The sequence below is a fragment of the Procambarus clarkii genome, chromosome 39 (assembly GCF_040958095.1).
Source record: "Procambarus clarkii isolate CNS0578487 chromosome 39, FALCON_Pclarkii_2.0, whole genome shotgun sequence".
Taxonomy (NCBI): Eukaryota; Metazoa; Arthropoda; class Malacostraca; order Decapoda; family Cambaridae; genus Procambarus; species Procambarus clarkii.
Genome location: NC_091188.1, coordinates 183,806 through 198,927, shown reverse-complemented (window position 1 = coordinate 198,927; position 15,122 = coordinate 183,806). Strand labels below are relative to the sequence as shown.

The window sequence follows — 15,122 nt, the reverse complement described above, 5'->3', positions numbered from 1 at the left end:
GGAGGAGTGTAGGAGGTACTAGGAGGGCTTGTAGTGATAGGAGGGGTGTAGGAGGTACTAGGAGGGCTTGTAGTGATAGGAGGGGTGTAGGAGGTACTAGGAGGGCTTGTAGTGATAGGAGGAGTGTAGGAGGTACTAGGAGGGCTTGTAGTGATAGGAGGGGTGTACCTGCATGAGCTTTAGGGAGTTCGTTTACTCTCTCAGCCCGGCCCGGCGCCACGCTTGATTTCTGAGAGCTTGGTCCAACAGGCTGTTGCTTGGAGCGGCCCACAGGCCCACATATCCTTTACAGCCCAGTTTGTCCGGCACTTCTTGAAGAAAACTATTCATTTTTTTCTAGAAAATGTCCACTTTTGTACCGGCAATATTTCTTATTCATGCTGGGATGGTATTGAACAATTGTGGACCTCTGATGTTCAGTGTTCTCTGATTGTGTCTATGGCACCTCTACCCTTCACTGGCTCTATTCTGCATGACACTTAATTCCTTCTGACACACATACTCCATCTGAATCATGTCTTAAACTCCTGAGTCGTTAGTACGAGACTCCTATCATATAGTCGTAGCCTTATTCTGTCATATAGTCTTAGCCTCATTCTGTCATATAGTCTTAGCCTCATTCTGTCATATAGTCTTAGCCTCATTCTATCATGTATTCTTAGACTCATTCTAAGTAGGTACAAGGGGGAGCAGTAGAGGAGGTACAGAATGTATTAGGAGTGGTACAGTAGGTACAAGGAGAGGTACAAGTGATACTAGGATAAGTACAGGAGTTACAAGGATGGGTACAGGCGGTACTAGGAGGAGTACATGAGGAACAGCGAGAGATACAGAAAGTACAACGAGTGGTACTGGAGGTACGACGAGGGGTACAGGAGGTACAAAGACGGGGTACAGGAGGTACAAAGACGGGGTACAGGAGGTACAAAGACGGGGTACAAGGCTGCAGGTGTTGGGACTGGTGAGAGTGGGAAGGTGTACCAAGGAGGAAGGACCCGTTAATACACGTGTCATAGGTACGAGTCCGCTCTCTCCCTCAGCTGCTCTTGTGTCACCGCTCGATAACAACCATCTTATGTCATTACTGTATAATGTTTACGCTTTAAATAAGGGGAGTGCATTAGTAGGGATCATCAGAGTGTAGTATATACAGGTGAGAGGTGGAGGGGGAGGGGGAGGCAAGGGGGAGGGGGAGGCAAGGTGCAGGGAGCGCGGCGCCCGCCGTGTCCCAGCACCGGGGCAGGCCACACCAGCTCCAACTGGTCCGTAGCACCTCTCAACAACCAGTCTTACCAACACTCATCAACAATTACACACAACTAAAATAGTAAACATTAGAAATGCTATTTAGAGATTCGTAGTCCCATACTCCCTCTGTGTCGTGTAGTGAAAGTCTTCTTCTTTCAGTAATGATAGGCTCCCTCTATCATGTGGTCTTTGACGCCTTCTGTCACATAGTCTTAAGACTTCTTCTGTGTCATGTAGTCTTTCACTGGGGAAGGGTGTCATATAGTCTCAGACATGAAGGGTGTCATATAGTGTCACACAGGGGCGACATGTAGAGCTGGAACACAGTATCTTGGCAGGTGTGGTGACCTAAAAGTACTTACCTATCAGTACCTGATAGGTAAGGAGGTACACCTAGGAGGGAGAGAGGTCTAGCTCTTCATACCTCACCTGCTGGCCTTGTTGTACCTGTTGTGTACAACTTAACTGTTGTGACGCTCAAACTCTTTGTCGAGTCTGGCCTTAAAGTTGTGGATGGAGGTGGCTTTGGCAGCGTGTGCATGATACATGTAAGTAATAACTGAAGCTAGGGTGAAAGGGAATTTCCATAATGGAGAATGATGATAAAGGTGGTAGAAGTAGAGGGTAGACGAAGAGTTGAGGAACATTATAGTGTGTATTAACTCACTGGTGCTGGAGGTTGGCGTGGTGGTGATGGTGGTGGTGGTGATGGTGCAGGAAACGTGAAGGAGAGTCCCTTGGTGTGCCACTCCCAAGACCCTTCATGTCGGCCAGGCCGCCCTGTAGGTCACCGAAGTACCTGTGTGTGCAGAGGTCCACTCATTATAACCTCTCCTCTTACTTCATATACTCACATGTGTACGCTGTAGACCCCCAAACTCTCAATATCTGGGGTTTAGTATAATGAACACACTCGGATAATGACGCTTCATAAGACACAACCAACGGCCTCGACAGTTGGTTCTCCTGCTTCTGGGAAGGCTAAACCATGCACACACACACACACACACACATACGCACACACGCGCGCGCGCGCGCACACACACACACACACACACACACACACACACACACACACACACACACACACACACACACACACACACACACACACCGTAACATGGGCAGCTATGGCGTACTGCCAAATATAAGAACATCGTTTAGAAACCTAAATTTACACCACATTTGTTAGACCAATACTGGAATGCAACACCAGTATGGAACCTGCACTTGTGGAGCAAAAAGCCAAAATTACAAAAGTACACACGTTTGCAACAATATTAGTGCAAGAGTTGAAAGGGTTAATCTATGAACATAGGCTAAGGGAACTAAATTTCACAACCCTAGAGGGCAGAAGGAATATGATCACAGCCTATTAGATATTAAGGGGATTAGATAAGACGGACAAGGATAGCTTCTTCAAATTGAGAGAAAGCAGGATAAAAAAAAGGAGATAGGGAGAAGCTGGAAGCACAAGTGAGCGGAAGGAACGTAAGGAAATACTCGTTCGCTGATATGGACCTGGGGCCAGATTCACGAAGCGGTTACGCAAGTACTTACGAACGTGTACATCTTTTCTCAATCTTTGACGGCTTTGGTTACATTTATTAAGCAGATTACTAGCATGAAAACTTCCCAGTCAATTGTTGTCACTGTTATAAACAGCCTCCTGGTACTTCGGAGCTCATTAACTGGTTAAGAATTGTAAACAAAGCCGCCAAAGATTGAGAAAAGATGTACAGGTTTGTAAGTGCTTGCGTAACTGCTTCGTGAATCTGGCCCCAGATCAATCAGGCTGCGAGCAGCCGTATCCAATAACCCGGTTGACCAGTCCAGTAACCAGGAGGGCTGGTCCAGGACCGGGCCACGGGGGACGTTGAGACCCGAAATCATCGCAAGGGAACCGCAAGGTAAGTAAGGTATATATATATATATATATATATATATATATATATATATATATATTATATATATATATATACCTTAATTATATATATTCCTGTATAAAATCCTGTATGGAAACAGTTGACTAAATTGAAATTGAAATAAGTTTATTGAGGTACAATACACACAAAGGGATGAGGTAGCTCAAGTTATTCTCACCCCGTTCAGTACAACGTGTTCATACATATATAGACACACATCACAAACAATAAACATATTACCGAACATTCTGATATGCGTTGACTAAACTGCTCTTTTACCAATAAATTATGACACACTTAGGTTTTGAGACCAACCACAGGATGTTTGAATCTTACTAGAACAGGTTAGGCTCGGTAGAGTTTCTTAACGTATGTGAAATAACGGCATTTCCTTATAGTTTAACACTATACCTTGTCACGGCTGATGCGGACAGTTTGATTGACTGGCAAAACCAATCAAGCTACAAGAACCAGATGTTGGAAACTGATCCTTTGATAACGTGTCCTAGTATTGAAATAACAGCATCCTCCAAGAATGAGGAAAATACAGGTAAAACCTACAAGATCTTAGATCGAAATGGACTCTTTTGTTATGACCAAGTATTGGAAATTTTAAGACCTAGGCGAGATGAAAGTTTGTATGGACAATATGAAGAATATAATAAATATGTTTAGAAATATGTGGGCGTGTGCTGAGAAAGAGAGAAGTTTAAAATCAGTTGTTTTAACTCTATAGTAACTGTGTTAAAAGTAACATAGTTGCTCCAAAGTTCTCACAAGTTAATTGCAGGTAAAATCGCTTTGCGTAATAGTGGCTTTAGGCATTGTATGTATTAGCTCTATCTATAAATTCAACAATATTTGTATCACCCCGTGTATGTATGTATATACTTTACCTGAATAAACATTTGAATTTTGAATTTTCCACATACAATAGGGCAGCAGCACATTGATATGTATACCGAAGCTTAAAAAAAAATGTTGTTCAAAGATATGACCTTAAAGATTTCTCTCACAAAGTGAAGAAAAGTTTTTGAAAGATTCTTACAAAAAAGTATGATATGGAAAAAAGTTAAGTTTTTTTTTCTCGCGATCTTCTACATCACTTTACATGGTATATAAGTTAAGTACACCGGCCTGTAGTTTAGGGCCGCCTGCCTATCCCCATTTTTGTATATTGGGACTACGTCAGCTCTCTGGTATGTTATAGATTCAGCTACTCGGAACAAGTTCCAAGTAGCACGGGCTATAGTGAGCCCGTAGATTACCTGGCACAGGAGCGGGGCAAGTAGCACGGGCTATGGTGAGCCTGTTGTGGACTTACCTGGCACAGGAAAGGTGCTGCTCTCTGGTAGGAATAATTCTGTATTCTTTCTTGTAGGTCGTTTATGTAGACAATGAACATTACTGGTGCAAGAACTGAACCCTGTGGTACTCCACTCGTGACGTTTCTCCAGTCCGATACATTGCCTCTGATTACTGCTCTCATTTTTCTGTCAGAAAATTTTTCACCCATGTTAGAAGCCTACCTGTCGCTCCTCCAGTTTGTTCCAGTTTCCAGAACAACCTTTTATGTGGGACTCTGTAAAAACATTTTTTCTTTTTAGGTCCAGATAAATGCAGTCAACCCAAGTATCTCTTTCCTGTAGAATCTCTGTAGCTTTATCACACAAAATTAAGTAGATTTGTTACACAGGATTTTCCTGACCAAAAACCATACTGTCTGTTATTATATAATTTCTTTCCAGATCTACCAATTTGGTGTCATTTGTTTCCAACATTTTGACTGCTACACTTGTCAACAATACAGGTCTATAATTAAGAGGGTGTGCTTTGCTGTCACTATTGTAGACTGGAACCATCTTAACCTTTTCCCATATATCTGCCAAGGTTCCTGTACACAGAAATGACTGAAAAATTTCAAAGGAAAAAAGTTCCTTGAAAATTTTCCCCTTCGTCTCTAGACACCTCTATGTGCTCTGGGATTCATATTGTCTGTAGGACTGAAAACCGGAGATGCTTTTTCACCCACAGGGTTATAAGCCCTTGGAACCGCCTACCCGCCAAAGCTGTACATGCCCAAACACTGATGAATTCTAAGATCCAGTTTGAAAAAATTATCAAGACAAATGGGGACCTTTGACAAGCCGCCAGCTTCCTATCTTCGTCGAGGCCGCTAGTGTTAATGACCCTCAGATAAATTCGAGAATAACAAGTCTTTCAACAAGGCGGTGACGGACTTGGTCTCCTGGGACCCACCGACAGGCACTGATGTGGGATTATGATGACGATGCATCTTTGTCCTTCCCTCTGTTATACTCTAGTTCCAGGCCTCGAGGGAAGGCTGGACGTAGTTCCAGGCCTCGAGGGAAGGCTGGACGTAGGTCGAGGCCTCGAGGGAAGGCTGGACCCAGGCTGCCCTATTATACTGGACGTACCAATGACACGTGTGTCCCACGGGCACCCTCACACTCTACCAACTTGTGTTCTTGTCTTCGCTCCATAAAAAGTTAAGATGCTATGTGGAATATGGATCTATACACTAGCTAGAGGAGGGTATTTATAGTGACGTAGGAAGAAGACTTAATTACTCACACACACACAGCCTCACTTGCTCACACTAGGGGCCGGTGGCTGTATGGACAACACGCTGGACATGTAATCCTATGGCCCGGATTCGATTCCCAGCGCCGGTGAGAAAACAAAATGGACAGAGTTTCTTTCACCCTGATGCCCCTGTTACCTAGCAGTAAATAGGTACCTGGGAGCTAGACAGCTGTTACGGGTTGCTTCCTGGGGATGTGTGTATGTGAAAAAAAAATTAGTTAGTAGTTAGTAACAGTTGATTGATTGACAGTTAAGAGGCGGGCCGAAAGAGCAGAGCTCAATCCCCGCAAGCACAACTAGGTGAATATACACAGTCTCACTCACTGCTTCTCCCCACAACTCCTGTAAGCTGCCCAATATTATCCACACACTGCTCAGTTACAAGGCACTACGGGCTCACCATAGCCTGTGCTACTTGGAACTTTGTTCCAGGTAGCGAATCTTTAACAACAATGCTCAGTTAGGTTGTTATGTTGTCATGTTATGTTGGGTTATAATGACAAAGACACAAGATAACAATGACACTAGCAGTTAGTGGTGAAGGCAGTATATGAGGATATGTTTTTTTAAAACTGAGTCAGTAATATGCGAAGTCTTACAGATGTAACGCCCATAGAAGACTGTATATTGAATACAAATGGCGGGAGATATGAGCCAGAGTAGAGGTAGATGATGGCGGGGAATATGAGCTAGAGTAGAGGTAGATGACGGCGGGTAATATGAGCCAGAGTAGAGGTAGATGACGGCGGGTAATATGAGCCAGAGTAGAGGTAGATGATGGCGGGTAATATGAACCAGAGTAGAGGTAGATGACGGCGGGTAATATGAACCAGAGTAGAGGTAGATGATGGCGGGTAATATGAGCCAGAGTAGAGGTAGATGATGGCGGGTAATATGAGCCAAAGCAGAGGTAGATGACGGCGGGTAATATGAGCCAGAGTAGAGGTAGATGACGGCGGGTAATATGAGCCAGAGTAGAGGTAGATGACGGCGGGTAATATGAGCCAGAGTAGAGGTAGATGACGGCGGTACTCACATAGTGTCAGTGTTGTCATCGTTGATGTAACTCTCCAGCTGACTAATGTCCAGGCCATCGTTGTCAACGCCACCCTCCCAGTCGCGCTCTGCCAACACAACAACACTACATTAGTTAAACAATATACATCTCGTTGTCAAGAAATACAAACAAAATCATATGTTCCCCAAAATACTTTCCAGCGGTACAGTTTATTTTATTTTTTTTAGCAAAATTAGGTATACACAGGGGGCTGGCTGGCTGAGTGGACAGCGCTCTAGACTCGTGGACCTAGGGATCAGGGTTTGATCCCGGCAGAAAAACAAATGGGCAGAGTTTCCGTCATCCTGATGCCCCTGTTAGTTAGCGGTAAATAGGTACCTGGGAGTTAGACAGTTGGTACGGGTTGCTTCCTCTGTGTGTGTGTGTGTGTGTGTGTACTCACCTAATTGTACTCACCTAATTGTGCTTGCGGGGGTTGAGCTCTGGCTCTTTGGTCCCGCCTCTCAACCGTCAATCAACTGGTGTACAGATTCCTGAGCCTATTGGGCTCTATCATATCTACATTTGAAACTGTGAATGGAGTCAGCCTCCACCACATCACTTCCTAATGCATTCCATTTGCTAACTACTCTGACACTGAAAAAGTTCTTTCTAACGTCTCTGTGGCTCATTTGGGTACTCAGCTTCCACCTGTGTCCCCTTGTTCGCGTCCCACCAGTGTTGAAAAGTTCGTCCTTGTTTACCCGGTCGATTCCCCTGAGGATTTTGTAGGTTGTGATCATGTCCCCCCTTACTCTTCTGTCTTCCAGTGTCGTGAGGTGCATTTCCCGCAGCCTTTCCTCATAACTCATGCCTCTTAGTTCTGGGACTAGTCTAGTAGCATACCTTTGGACTTTTTCCAGCTTCGTCTTGTGCTTGACAAGGTACGGGCTCCATGCTGGGGCCGCATACTCCAGGATTGGTCTTACATATGTGGTGTACAAGATTCTGAATGATTCCTTACACAGGTTCCTGAACGCCGTTCTGATGTTAGCCAGCCTCGCATATGCCGCAGACGTTATTCTCTTTATGTGGGCTTCAGGAGACAGGTTTGGTGTGATATCAACTCCTAGATCTTTCTCTCTGTCTGTTTCATTAAGTACTTCATCTCCTATTCTGTATCCTGTGCCTGGCCTCCTGTTTCCACTGCCTAGTTTCATTACTTTGCATTTACTCGGGTTGAACTTCAACAGCCATTTGTTGGACCATTCACTCAGTCTATCCAGGTCATCTTGTAGCCTCCTACTATCATCCTCTGTTTCAATCCTCCTCATAATTTTTGCATCGTCGGCAAACATTGAGAGGAACGAATCTATACCCTCTGGGAGATCATTTACATATACCAGAAACAGTATAGGTCCAAGGACTGACCCCTGCGGGACTCCACTTGTGACGTCTCGCCAATCTGAGACCTCACCCCTCACACAGACTCGTTGTCTCCTGTTGCTTAGGTATTCCTCTATCCACCGGAGTACCTTCCCTCTCACTCCAGCCTGCATCTCCAACTTTCGCACTAGCCTCTTGTGTGGCACTGTATCAAAGGCTTTCTGACAATCCAAAAATATGCAGTCTGCCCACCCTTCTCTTTCTTGCCTTATTTTTGTTGCCTGGTCGTAGAATTCAAGTAACCCTGTGAGGCAGGACCTGCCATCCCTGAACCCATGTTGATGCTGTGTTACAAAGTTCCTTCGCTCCAGATGCTCCACTAGTTTTTTTCGCACAATCTTCTCCATCAGCTTGCATGGTATGCAGGTTAGGGACACTGGCCTGTAGTTCAGTGCCTCCTGTCTATCCCCTTTCTTGTATATCGGGACTACGTTTGCTGCTTTCCAAGTATCTGGCAGTTCCCCTGTTGCCAGTGATTTGTTATACACTATGGAGAGTGGTAGGCTCAGTTCTCTTGCTCCTTCCTTTAGAACCCAAGGGGAGATTCCATCTGGGCCTATAGCCTTCGTCACGTCCAACTCTAGTAAACACTTCCTTACTTCCCCACTGGTAATCTCAAACTCTTCCAGTGGTTCCTGGTTAGCTATTCCCTCACTTACCTCTGGAATTTCTCCTTGTTCTAAGGTGAAGACCTCCTGGAATTTCTTATTCAATTCCTCACACACTTCCTTGTCATTTGTAGTGAATCCTTCCGCCCCTATCCTTAATCTCATAACCTGTTCCTTTACTGTTGTTTTTCTCCTAATGTGGCTATGCAACAATTTAGGCTGAGTCTTTGCCTTGCTTGCGATGTCATTTTCGTATTGTCTTTCTGCCTCTCTTCTCATCCTGACATATTCATTCCTGGCATTCTGGTATCTTTCTCTGCTCTCCAGTGTCCTGTTATTCCTATAGTTTCTCCATGCCCTTTTACTTTGCTGCTTAGCTAGCCTACATCTTCGATTAAACCATGGGTTTCTCATCTTCATTTCTCTGTTTTCCTTTTGGACTGGGACAAACTTGTTTGCTGCGTCCTTGCACTTCTGCGTGATGTAATCCATCATATCTTGGGCCGTCTTTCCCCTGAGCTCTGTTTCCCATGCTATATCTGTTAGGAATTTTCTTATCCCCTCATGTGTGTGTGTGTGTGTGTGTGTGTGTGTGTGTGTGTGTGTGTGTGTGTGTGTGTGTGTGTGTGTGTGTGTGTGTGTGTACTCACCTAATTGTACTCACCTAATTGTGCTTGCGGGGGTTGAGCTCTGGCTCTTTGGTCCCGCCTCTCAACCGTCAATCAACAGGTGTACAGATTCCTGAGCCTATTGGGCTCTATCATATCTACATTTGAAACTGTGTATGGAGTCAGCCTCCACCACATCACTGCCTAATGCATTCCATTTACTAACTACCCTGACACTAAAAAAGTTCTTTCTAATGTCTCTGTGGCTCATTTGGGTACTCAGCTTCCACCTGTGTCCCCTTGTTCGCGTCCCACCAGTGTTGAATAGTTCATCCTTGTTTACCCGGTCGATTCCCCTGAGGATTTTGTAGGTTGTGATCATGTCCCCCCTTACTCTTCTGTCTTCCAGTGTCGTAAGGTGCATTTCCCGCAACCTTTCCTCATAACTCATGCCTCTTAGTTCTGGGACTAGTCTAGTAGCATACCTTTGGACTTTTTCCAGCTTCGTCTTGTGCTTGACAAGGTACGGGCTCCATGCTGGGGCCGCATACTCCAGGATTGGTCTTACATATGTGGTGTACAAGATTCTGAATGATTCCTTACACAGGTTCCTGAACGCCGTTCTGATGTTAGCCAGCCTCGCATATGCCGCAGACGTTATTCTCTTTATGTGGGCTTCAGGAAACAGGTTTGGTGTGATATCAACTCCTAGATCTTTCTCTCTGTCTGTTTCATTAAGTACTTCATCTCCTATTCTGTATCCTGTGCCTGGCCTCCTGTTTCCACTGCCTAGTTTCATTACTTTGCATTTACTCGGGTTGAACTTCAACAGCCATTTGTTGGACCATTCACTCAGTCTATCCAGGTCATCTTGTAGCCTCCTACTATCATCCTCTGTTTCAAGCCTCCTCATAATTTTTGCATCGTCGGCAAACATTGAGAGGAACGAATCTATACCCTCTGGGAGATCATTTACATATACCAGAAACAGTATAGGTCCAAGGACTGACCCCTGCGGGACTCCACTTGTGACGTCTCGCCAATCTGAGACCTCACCCCTCACACAGACTCGTTGTCTCATGTTGCTTAGGTACTCCTCTATCCACCGGAGTACCTTCCCTCTCACTCCAGCCTGCATCTCCAACTTTCGCACTAGCCTCTTGTGTGGCACTGTATCAAAGGCTTTCTGACAATCCAAAAATATGCAGTCTGCCCACCCTTCTCTTTCTTGCCTTATTTTTGTTGCCTGGTCGTAGAATTCAAGTAACCCCTGTGAGGCAGGACCTGCCATCCCTGAACCCATGTTGATGCTGTGTTACAAAGTTCCTTCGCTCCAGATGCTCCACTAGTTTTTTTCGCACAATCTTCTCCATCAGCTTGCATGGTATGCAGGTTAGGGACACTGGCCTGTAGTTCAGTGCCTCCTGTCTATCCCCTTTCTTGTATATCGGGACTACGTTAGCTGCTTTCCAAATATCTGGCAGTTCCCCTGTTGCCAGTGATTTGTTATACACTATGGAGAGTGGTAGGCACAGTTCTCTTGCTCCTTCCTTTAGAACCCAAGGGGAGATTCCATCTGGGCCTATAGCCTTCGTCACGTCCAACTCTAGTAAACACTTCCTTACTTCCCCACTGGTAATCTCAAACTCTTCCAGTGGTTCCTGGTTAGCTATTCCCTCACTTACCTCTGGAATTTCTCCTTGCTCTAAGGTGAAGACCTCCTGGAATTTCTTATTCAATTCCTCACACACTTCCTTGTCATTTGTAGTGAATCCTTCCGCCCCTATCCTTAATCTCATAACCTGTTCCTTTACTGTTGTTTTTCTCCTAATGTGGCTATGCAACAATTTAGGCCGAGTCTTTGCCTTGCTTGCGATGTCATTTTCGTATTGTCTTTCTGCCTCTCTTCTCATCCTGACATATTCATTCCTGGCATTCTGGTATCTTTCTCTGCTCTCCAGTGTCCTGTTATTCCTATAGTTTCTCCATGCCCTTTTACTTTGCTGCTTAGCTAGCCTACATCTCTGATTAAACCATGGGTTTCTCATCTTCATTTCTCTGTTTTCCTTTTGGACTGGGACAAACTTGTTTGCTGCGTCCTTGCACTTCTGCGTGATGTAATCCATCATATCTTGGGCCGTCTTTCCCCTGAGCTCTGTTTCCCATGCTATATCTGTTAGGAATTTTCTTATCCCCTCATAGTTTCCCTATGAGGGAAACTGTGTGTGTGTGTGTGTGTGTGTGTGTGTGTGTGTGTGTGTGTGTGTGTGTGTGTGTGTGTGTGTGTGTGTGTGTGTGTGTGATGGAGAAAGAAACATTAGTAGTTAGTAACAGTTGAGAGGCGGGCCGAGAGAGGTTGCTCAACCCCCGCAAGCACAACTAGGTGAATACAACTATAGGCTGGTGCCCTATTATATAGGAGCCATTACAGTGTAGATCAAGAACTAGCTATAGGTTCAAGTATTACTCCTATCTCTCAGGATGGTGAGTCATACAAGCTGTGGGAAGTTCAGCACCTGGAGAGTGGTCACCCCCGGGGAGGGGGGGGAGGCACCTTCTTAGGCTTATCAAGAACTCCTTTAGGCCAACGACCGATGAGACATCATGAAGCAATAATTTGATGAACTTATTATTAAGAGCGTATAATTTATCTGGCGGTCCGGAGTGAACAGATTATTCTTGTGTGAGATAATGACCACAAGGTCACTAATATCTCCCGCCTAAAGTGCCCCTTATGCCCAACCATTTCTGAATGTTGTCCCAGGGTACTAAATCATGGCGTCTGATCGTTATATGAAACTTGCCGAGGTATAACAGCTTGTCCTATCACATAATACATCGCATTTCATAATAATAAAAAATTCTAAACGGGCAAAATATGGCAAAGAATAGCGGCACAAAAATATTCTCGTTTTCTATGCGTGGAGGCGCGGTTAGGTTCAGGTGTTTCAATGCACTATTTTCTGGCCGATGTGGCAAGCGGTGAGGACGGGCGGTATAATCAACACACTCACCACCTCAAATACGTCACCATTAAATACAAATCAACCATCGAAACACAGGCTAATGCAAATTACGCTTTCAGACAACATACAGGAAATTGTTCAAACCCCAGAAACAATACACACGCATTAGTTTATCGGAAACATTTAATGGTAGGGCCCACTACCACTCACAGGATGGGTATGGGGTCCACTACCACTCACAGGATGGGTATGGGGCCCACTACCACTCACAGGATGGGTATAGGGTCCACTACCACTCACAGGATGGGTATGGGGTCCACTACCACTCACAGGATGGGTATGGGGTCCACTACCACTCACAGGATGGGTATGGGGCCCACTACCACTCACAGGATGGGTATGGGGTCCACTACCACTCACAGGATGGGTATGGGGTCCACTACCACTCACAGGATGGGTATGGGGTCCACTACCACTCACAGGATGGGTATGGGGTCCACTACCACTCACAGGATGGGTATGGGGCCCACCACCACTCACAGGATGGATATGGGGTCCACCACCACTCACAGGATGGGTATGGGGTCCACTACCACTCACAGGATGGGCATGGGGTCCACTACCACTCACAGGATGGGTATGGGGTCCACTACCACTCACAGGATGGGTATGGGGTCCACTACCACTCACAGGATGGATATGGGGTCCACTACCACTCACAGGATGGATATGGGGTCCACTACCACTCACAGGATGGGTATGGGGTCCACTACCACTCACAGGATGGGTATGGGGCCCACTACCACTCACAGGATGGGTATGGGGCCCACTACCACTCACAGGATGGGTATGGGGTCCCCTACCACTCACAGGATGGGTATGGGGCCCACTACCACTCACAGGATGGGTATGGGGTCCACTACCACTGACAGGATGAGTATGGGGTCCACTACCACTCACAGGATGGGTATGGGGCCCACTACCACTCACAGGATGGGTATGGGGCCCACTACCACTCACAGGATGGGTATGGGGTCCACTACCACTCACAGGATGGGTATGGGGCCCACTACCACTCACAGGATGGGTACGGGGTCCACTACCACTCACAGGATGGGTATGGGGTCCACTACCACTCACAGGATGGGTATGGGGCCCACTACCACTCACAGGATGGGTATGGGGTCCACTACCACTCACAGGATGGGGATGGGGTCCACTACCACTCACAGGATGGGTATGGGGCCCACTACCACTCACAGGATGGGTATGGGGTCCACTACCACTGACAGGATGAGTATGGGTTCCACTACCACTCACGGGAAGGGTATGGGGTATACTAACACCCTTGCTAGTACGCCCCAATGGTAAAGTTTTCCAGCGCGCCACTAGCACCATCACTAGCACGCTCTAACAGACGTCAATGGTCGACCTTGTCGCCGGATCTCTGGCTCTGAGTCCGTTCACCGGTACCTCATCACCTCTGGTCCTCCCAGAACACAGGACTAAAATGATCGAAAACATTATTAATGGGAGGGGAAACCTTACTCAACTCTGTACACGAAACATAGATGGCGCTGTGGTTCGTCTCACTTTGCAATGAGGTTAACATTTTGGGGTTGAAGTTTGATTGCTAAATGACAACAAGGAGGCCTATACCGAAGCTAACAAGGAACGCAGCCAAGAAACTTATCACACACCTTCACGACAGTATTGATACAAAACCCCAAGTGAGGCACAAGTACATCCCATCTTGAGATGTGCTTGCCATATCTCCCTCCTTAAACGAATCGATGAATCTCATCGCTCGTCATATATCTTTCTGCTCTCGTATTGGCATTCTCAATGGTATCTTGGAGTTCTTGAATATTCTGTGACACAGACCAGACTAGTTGGCCCCACCAGACCAGACCAGACTAGACTAGACCGGACCAGACTAGATCTGGTTGACCAGGCTAGATCCTGGTTGACCAGACGACCAACCAGGAGGCCTGGTCAGAGACCGGACCGTGGGGACGTTGATCCATGGAACCGCCACAAGGTAGGTAGCCAGACAGTGCTTCAGAGTCTTCCAAGCTTTGTTTTGTATATAATGGCTTACTTCCCTTTTCTGACTTCTGGGCGACGTATACAACCATGCAAGACGACTCATCTCTACTCCTGACATGACCTGGCGGGACTGCTCAGTACCAGTCAAGGTACCAACCAGTTCCTGGTCTCAAGGATCTCCACCGGACCCAACTTCGTGGACAGCCAGAAGGTGGGAACTACAACGCAAGGCGCTCAGCCATCAACCGTCACTTGTTGCCCGCACTATTCTCAAGAACATATCACTCCATCAGCCGTCATTCACAACTCGGCCGACTCGTATATTGAAAAAGTTCTCTCAGCCATCAGTTACTCTTGACATGAAGACAACCAAACATAAGTGAACCTTGACACAGGCGGTTGGCCCCATACCCTGACATAATTATAACAACATTAAACTTTATACGTAATTGGAAAAATAAAAAATATCTCCCAATATATATATATATATATATATATATATATATATATATATATATATATATATATATATATAAATAGATCAGCTTCTGAGGTCAAATTTCTGATAAACTAATGAGGATAACAACTTTTAGGTTACAATATAAGTGTTAATGTTTAGATGTATACAGAGAGAGAGAGAGAGACAAAGACAGGACCAGAGTACTAGA

The 15,122-nt window shown here is 45.7% G+C and overlaps 1 protein-coding gene across 5 annotated transcripts in view; it reads right to left on the bottom strand.

Moving 5' to 3' along the window:
- The window catches only part of LOC123760383 (myelin regulatory factor-like protein), an 86,332-nt gene that overhangs the window by 40,320 nt on the left and 30,890 nt on the right, over positions 1-15,122 (bottom strand). For all 5 annotated transcript variants that reach the window (XM_045746050.2, XM_069338239.1, XM_069338238.1 and 2 more), the window contains exons 2-3: positions 6,817-6,904; positions 1,916-2,047 (exon numbers count right to left, since the gene is read on the bottom strand). In XM_045746050.2, the coding sequence (XP_045602006.1) occupies positions 1,916-2,047; positions 6,817-6,904 (220 nt within the window). The remainder of the gene's footprint in view (positions 1-1,915; positions 2,048-6,816; positions 6,905-15,122) is intronic.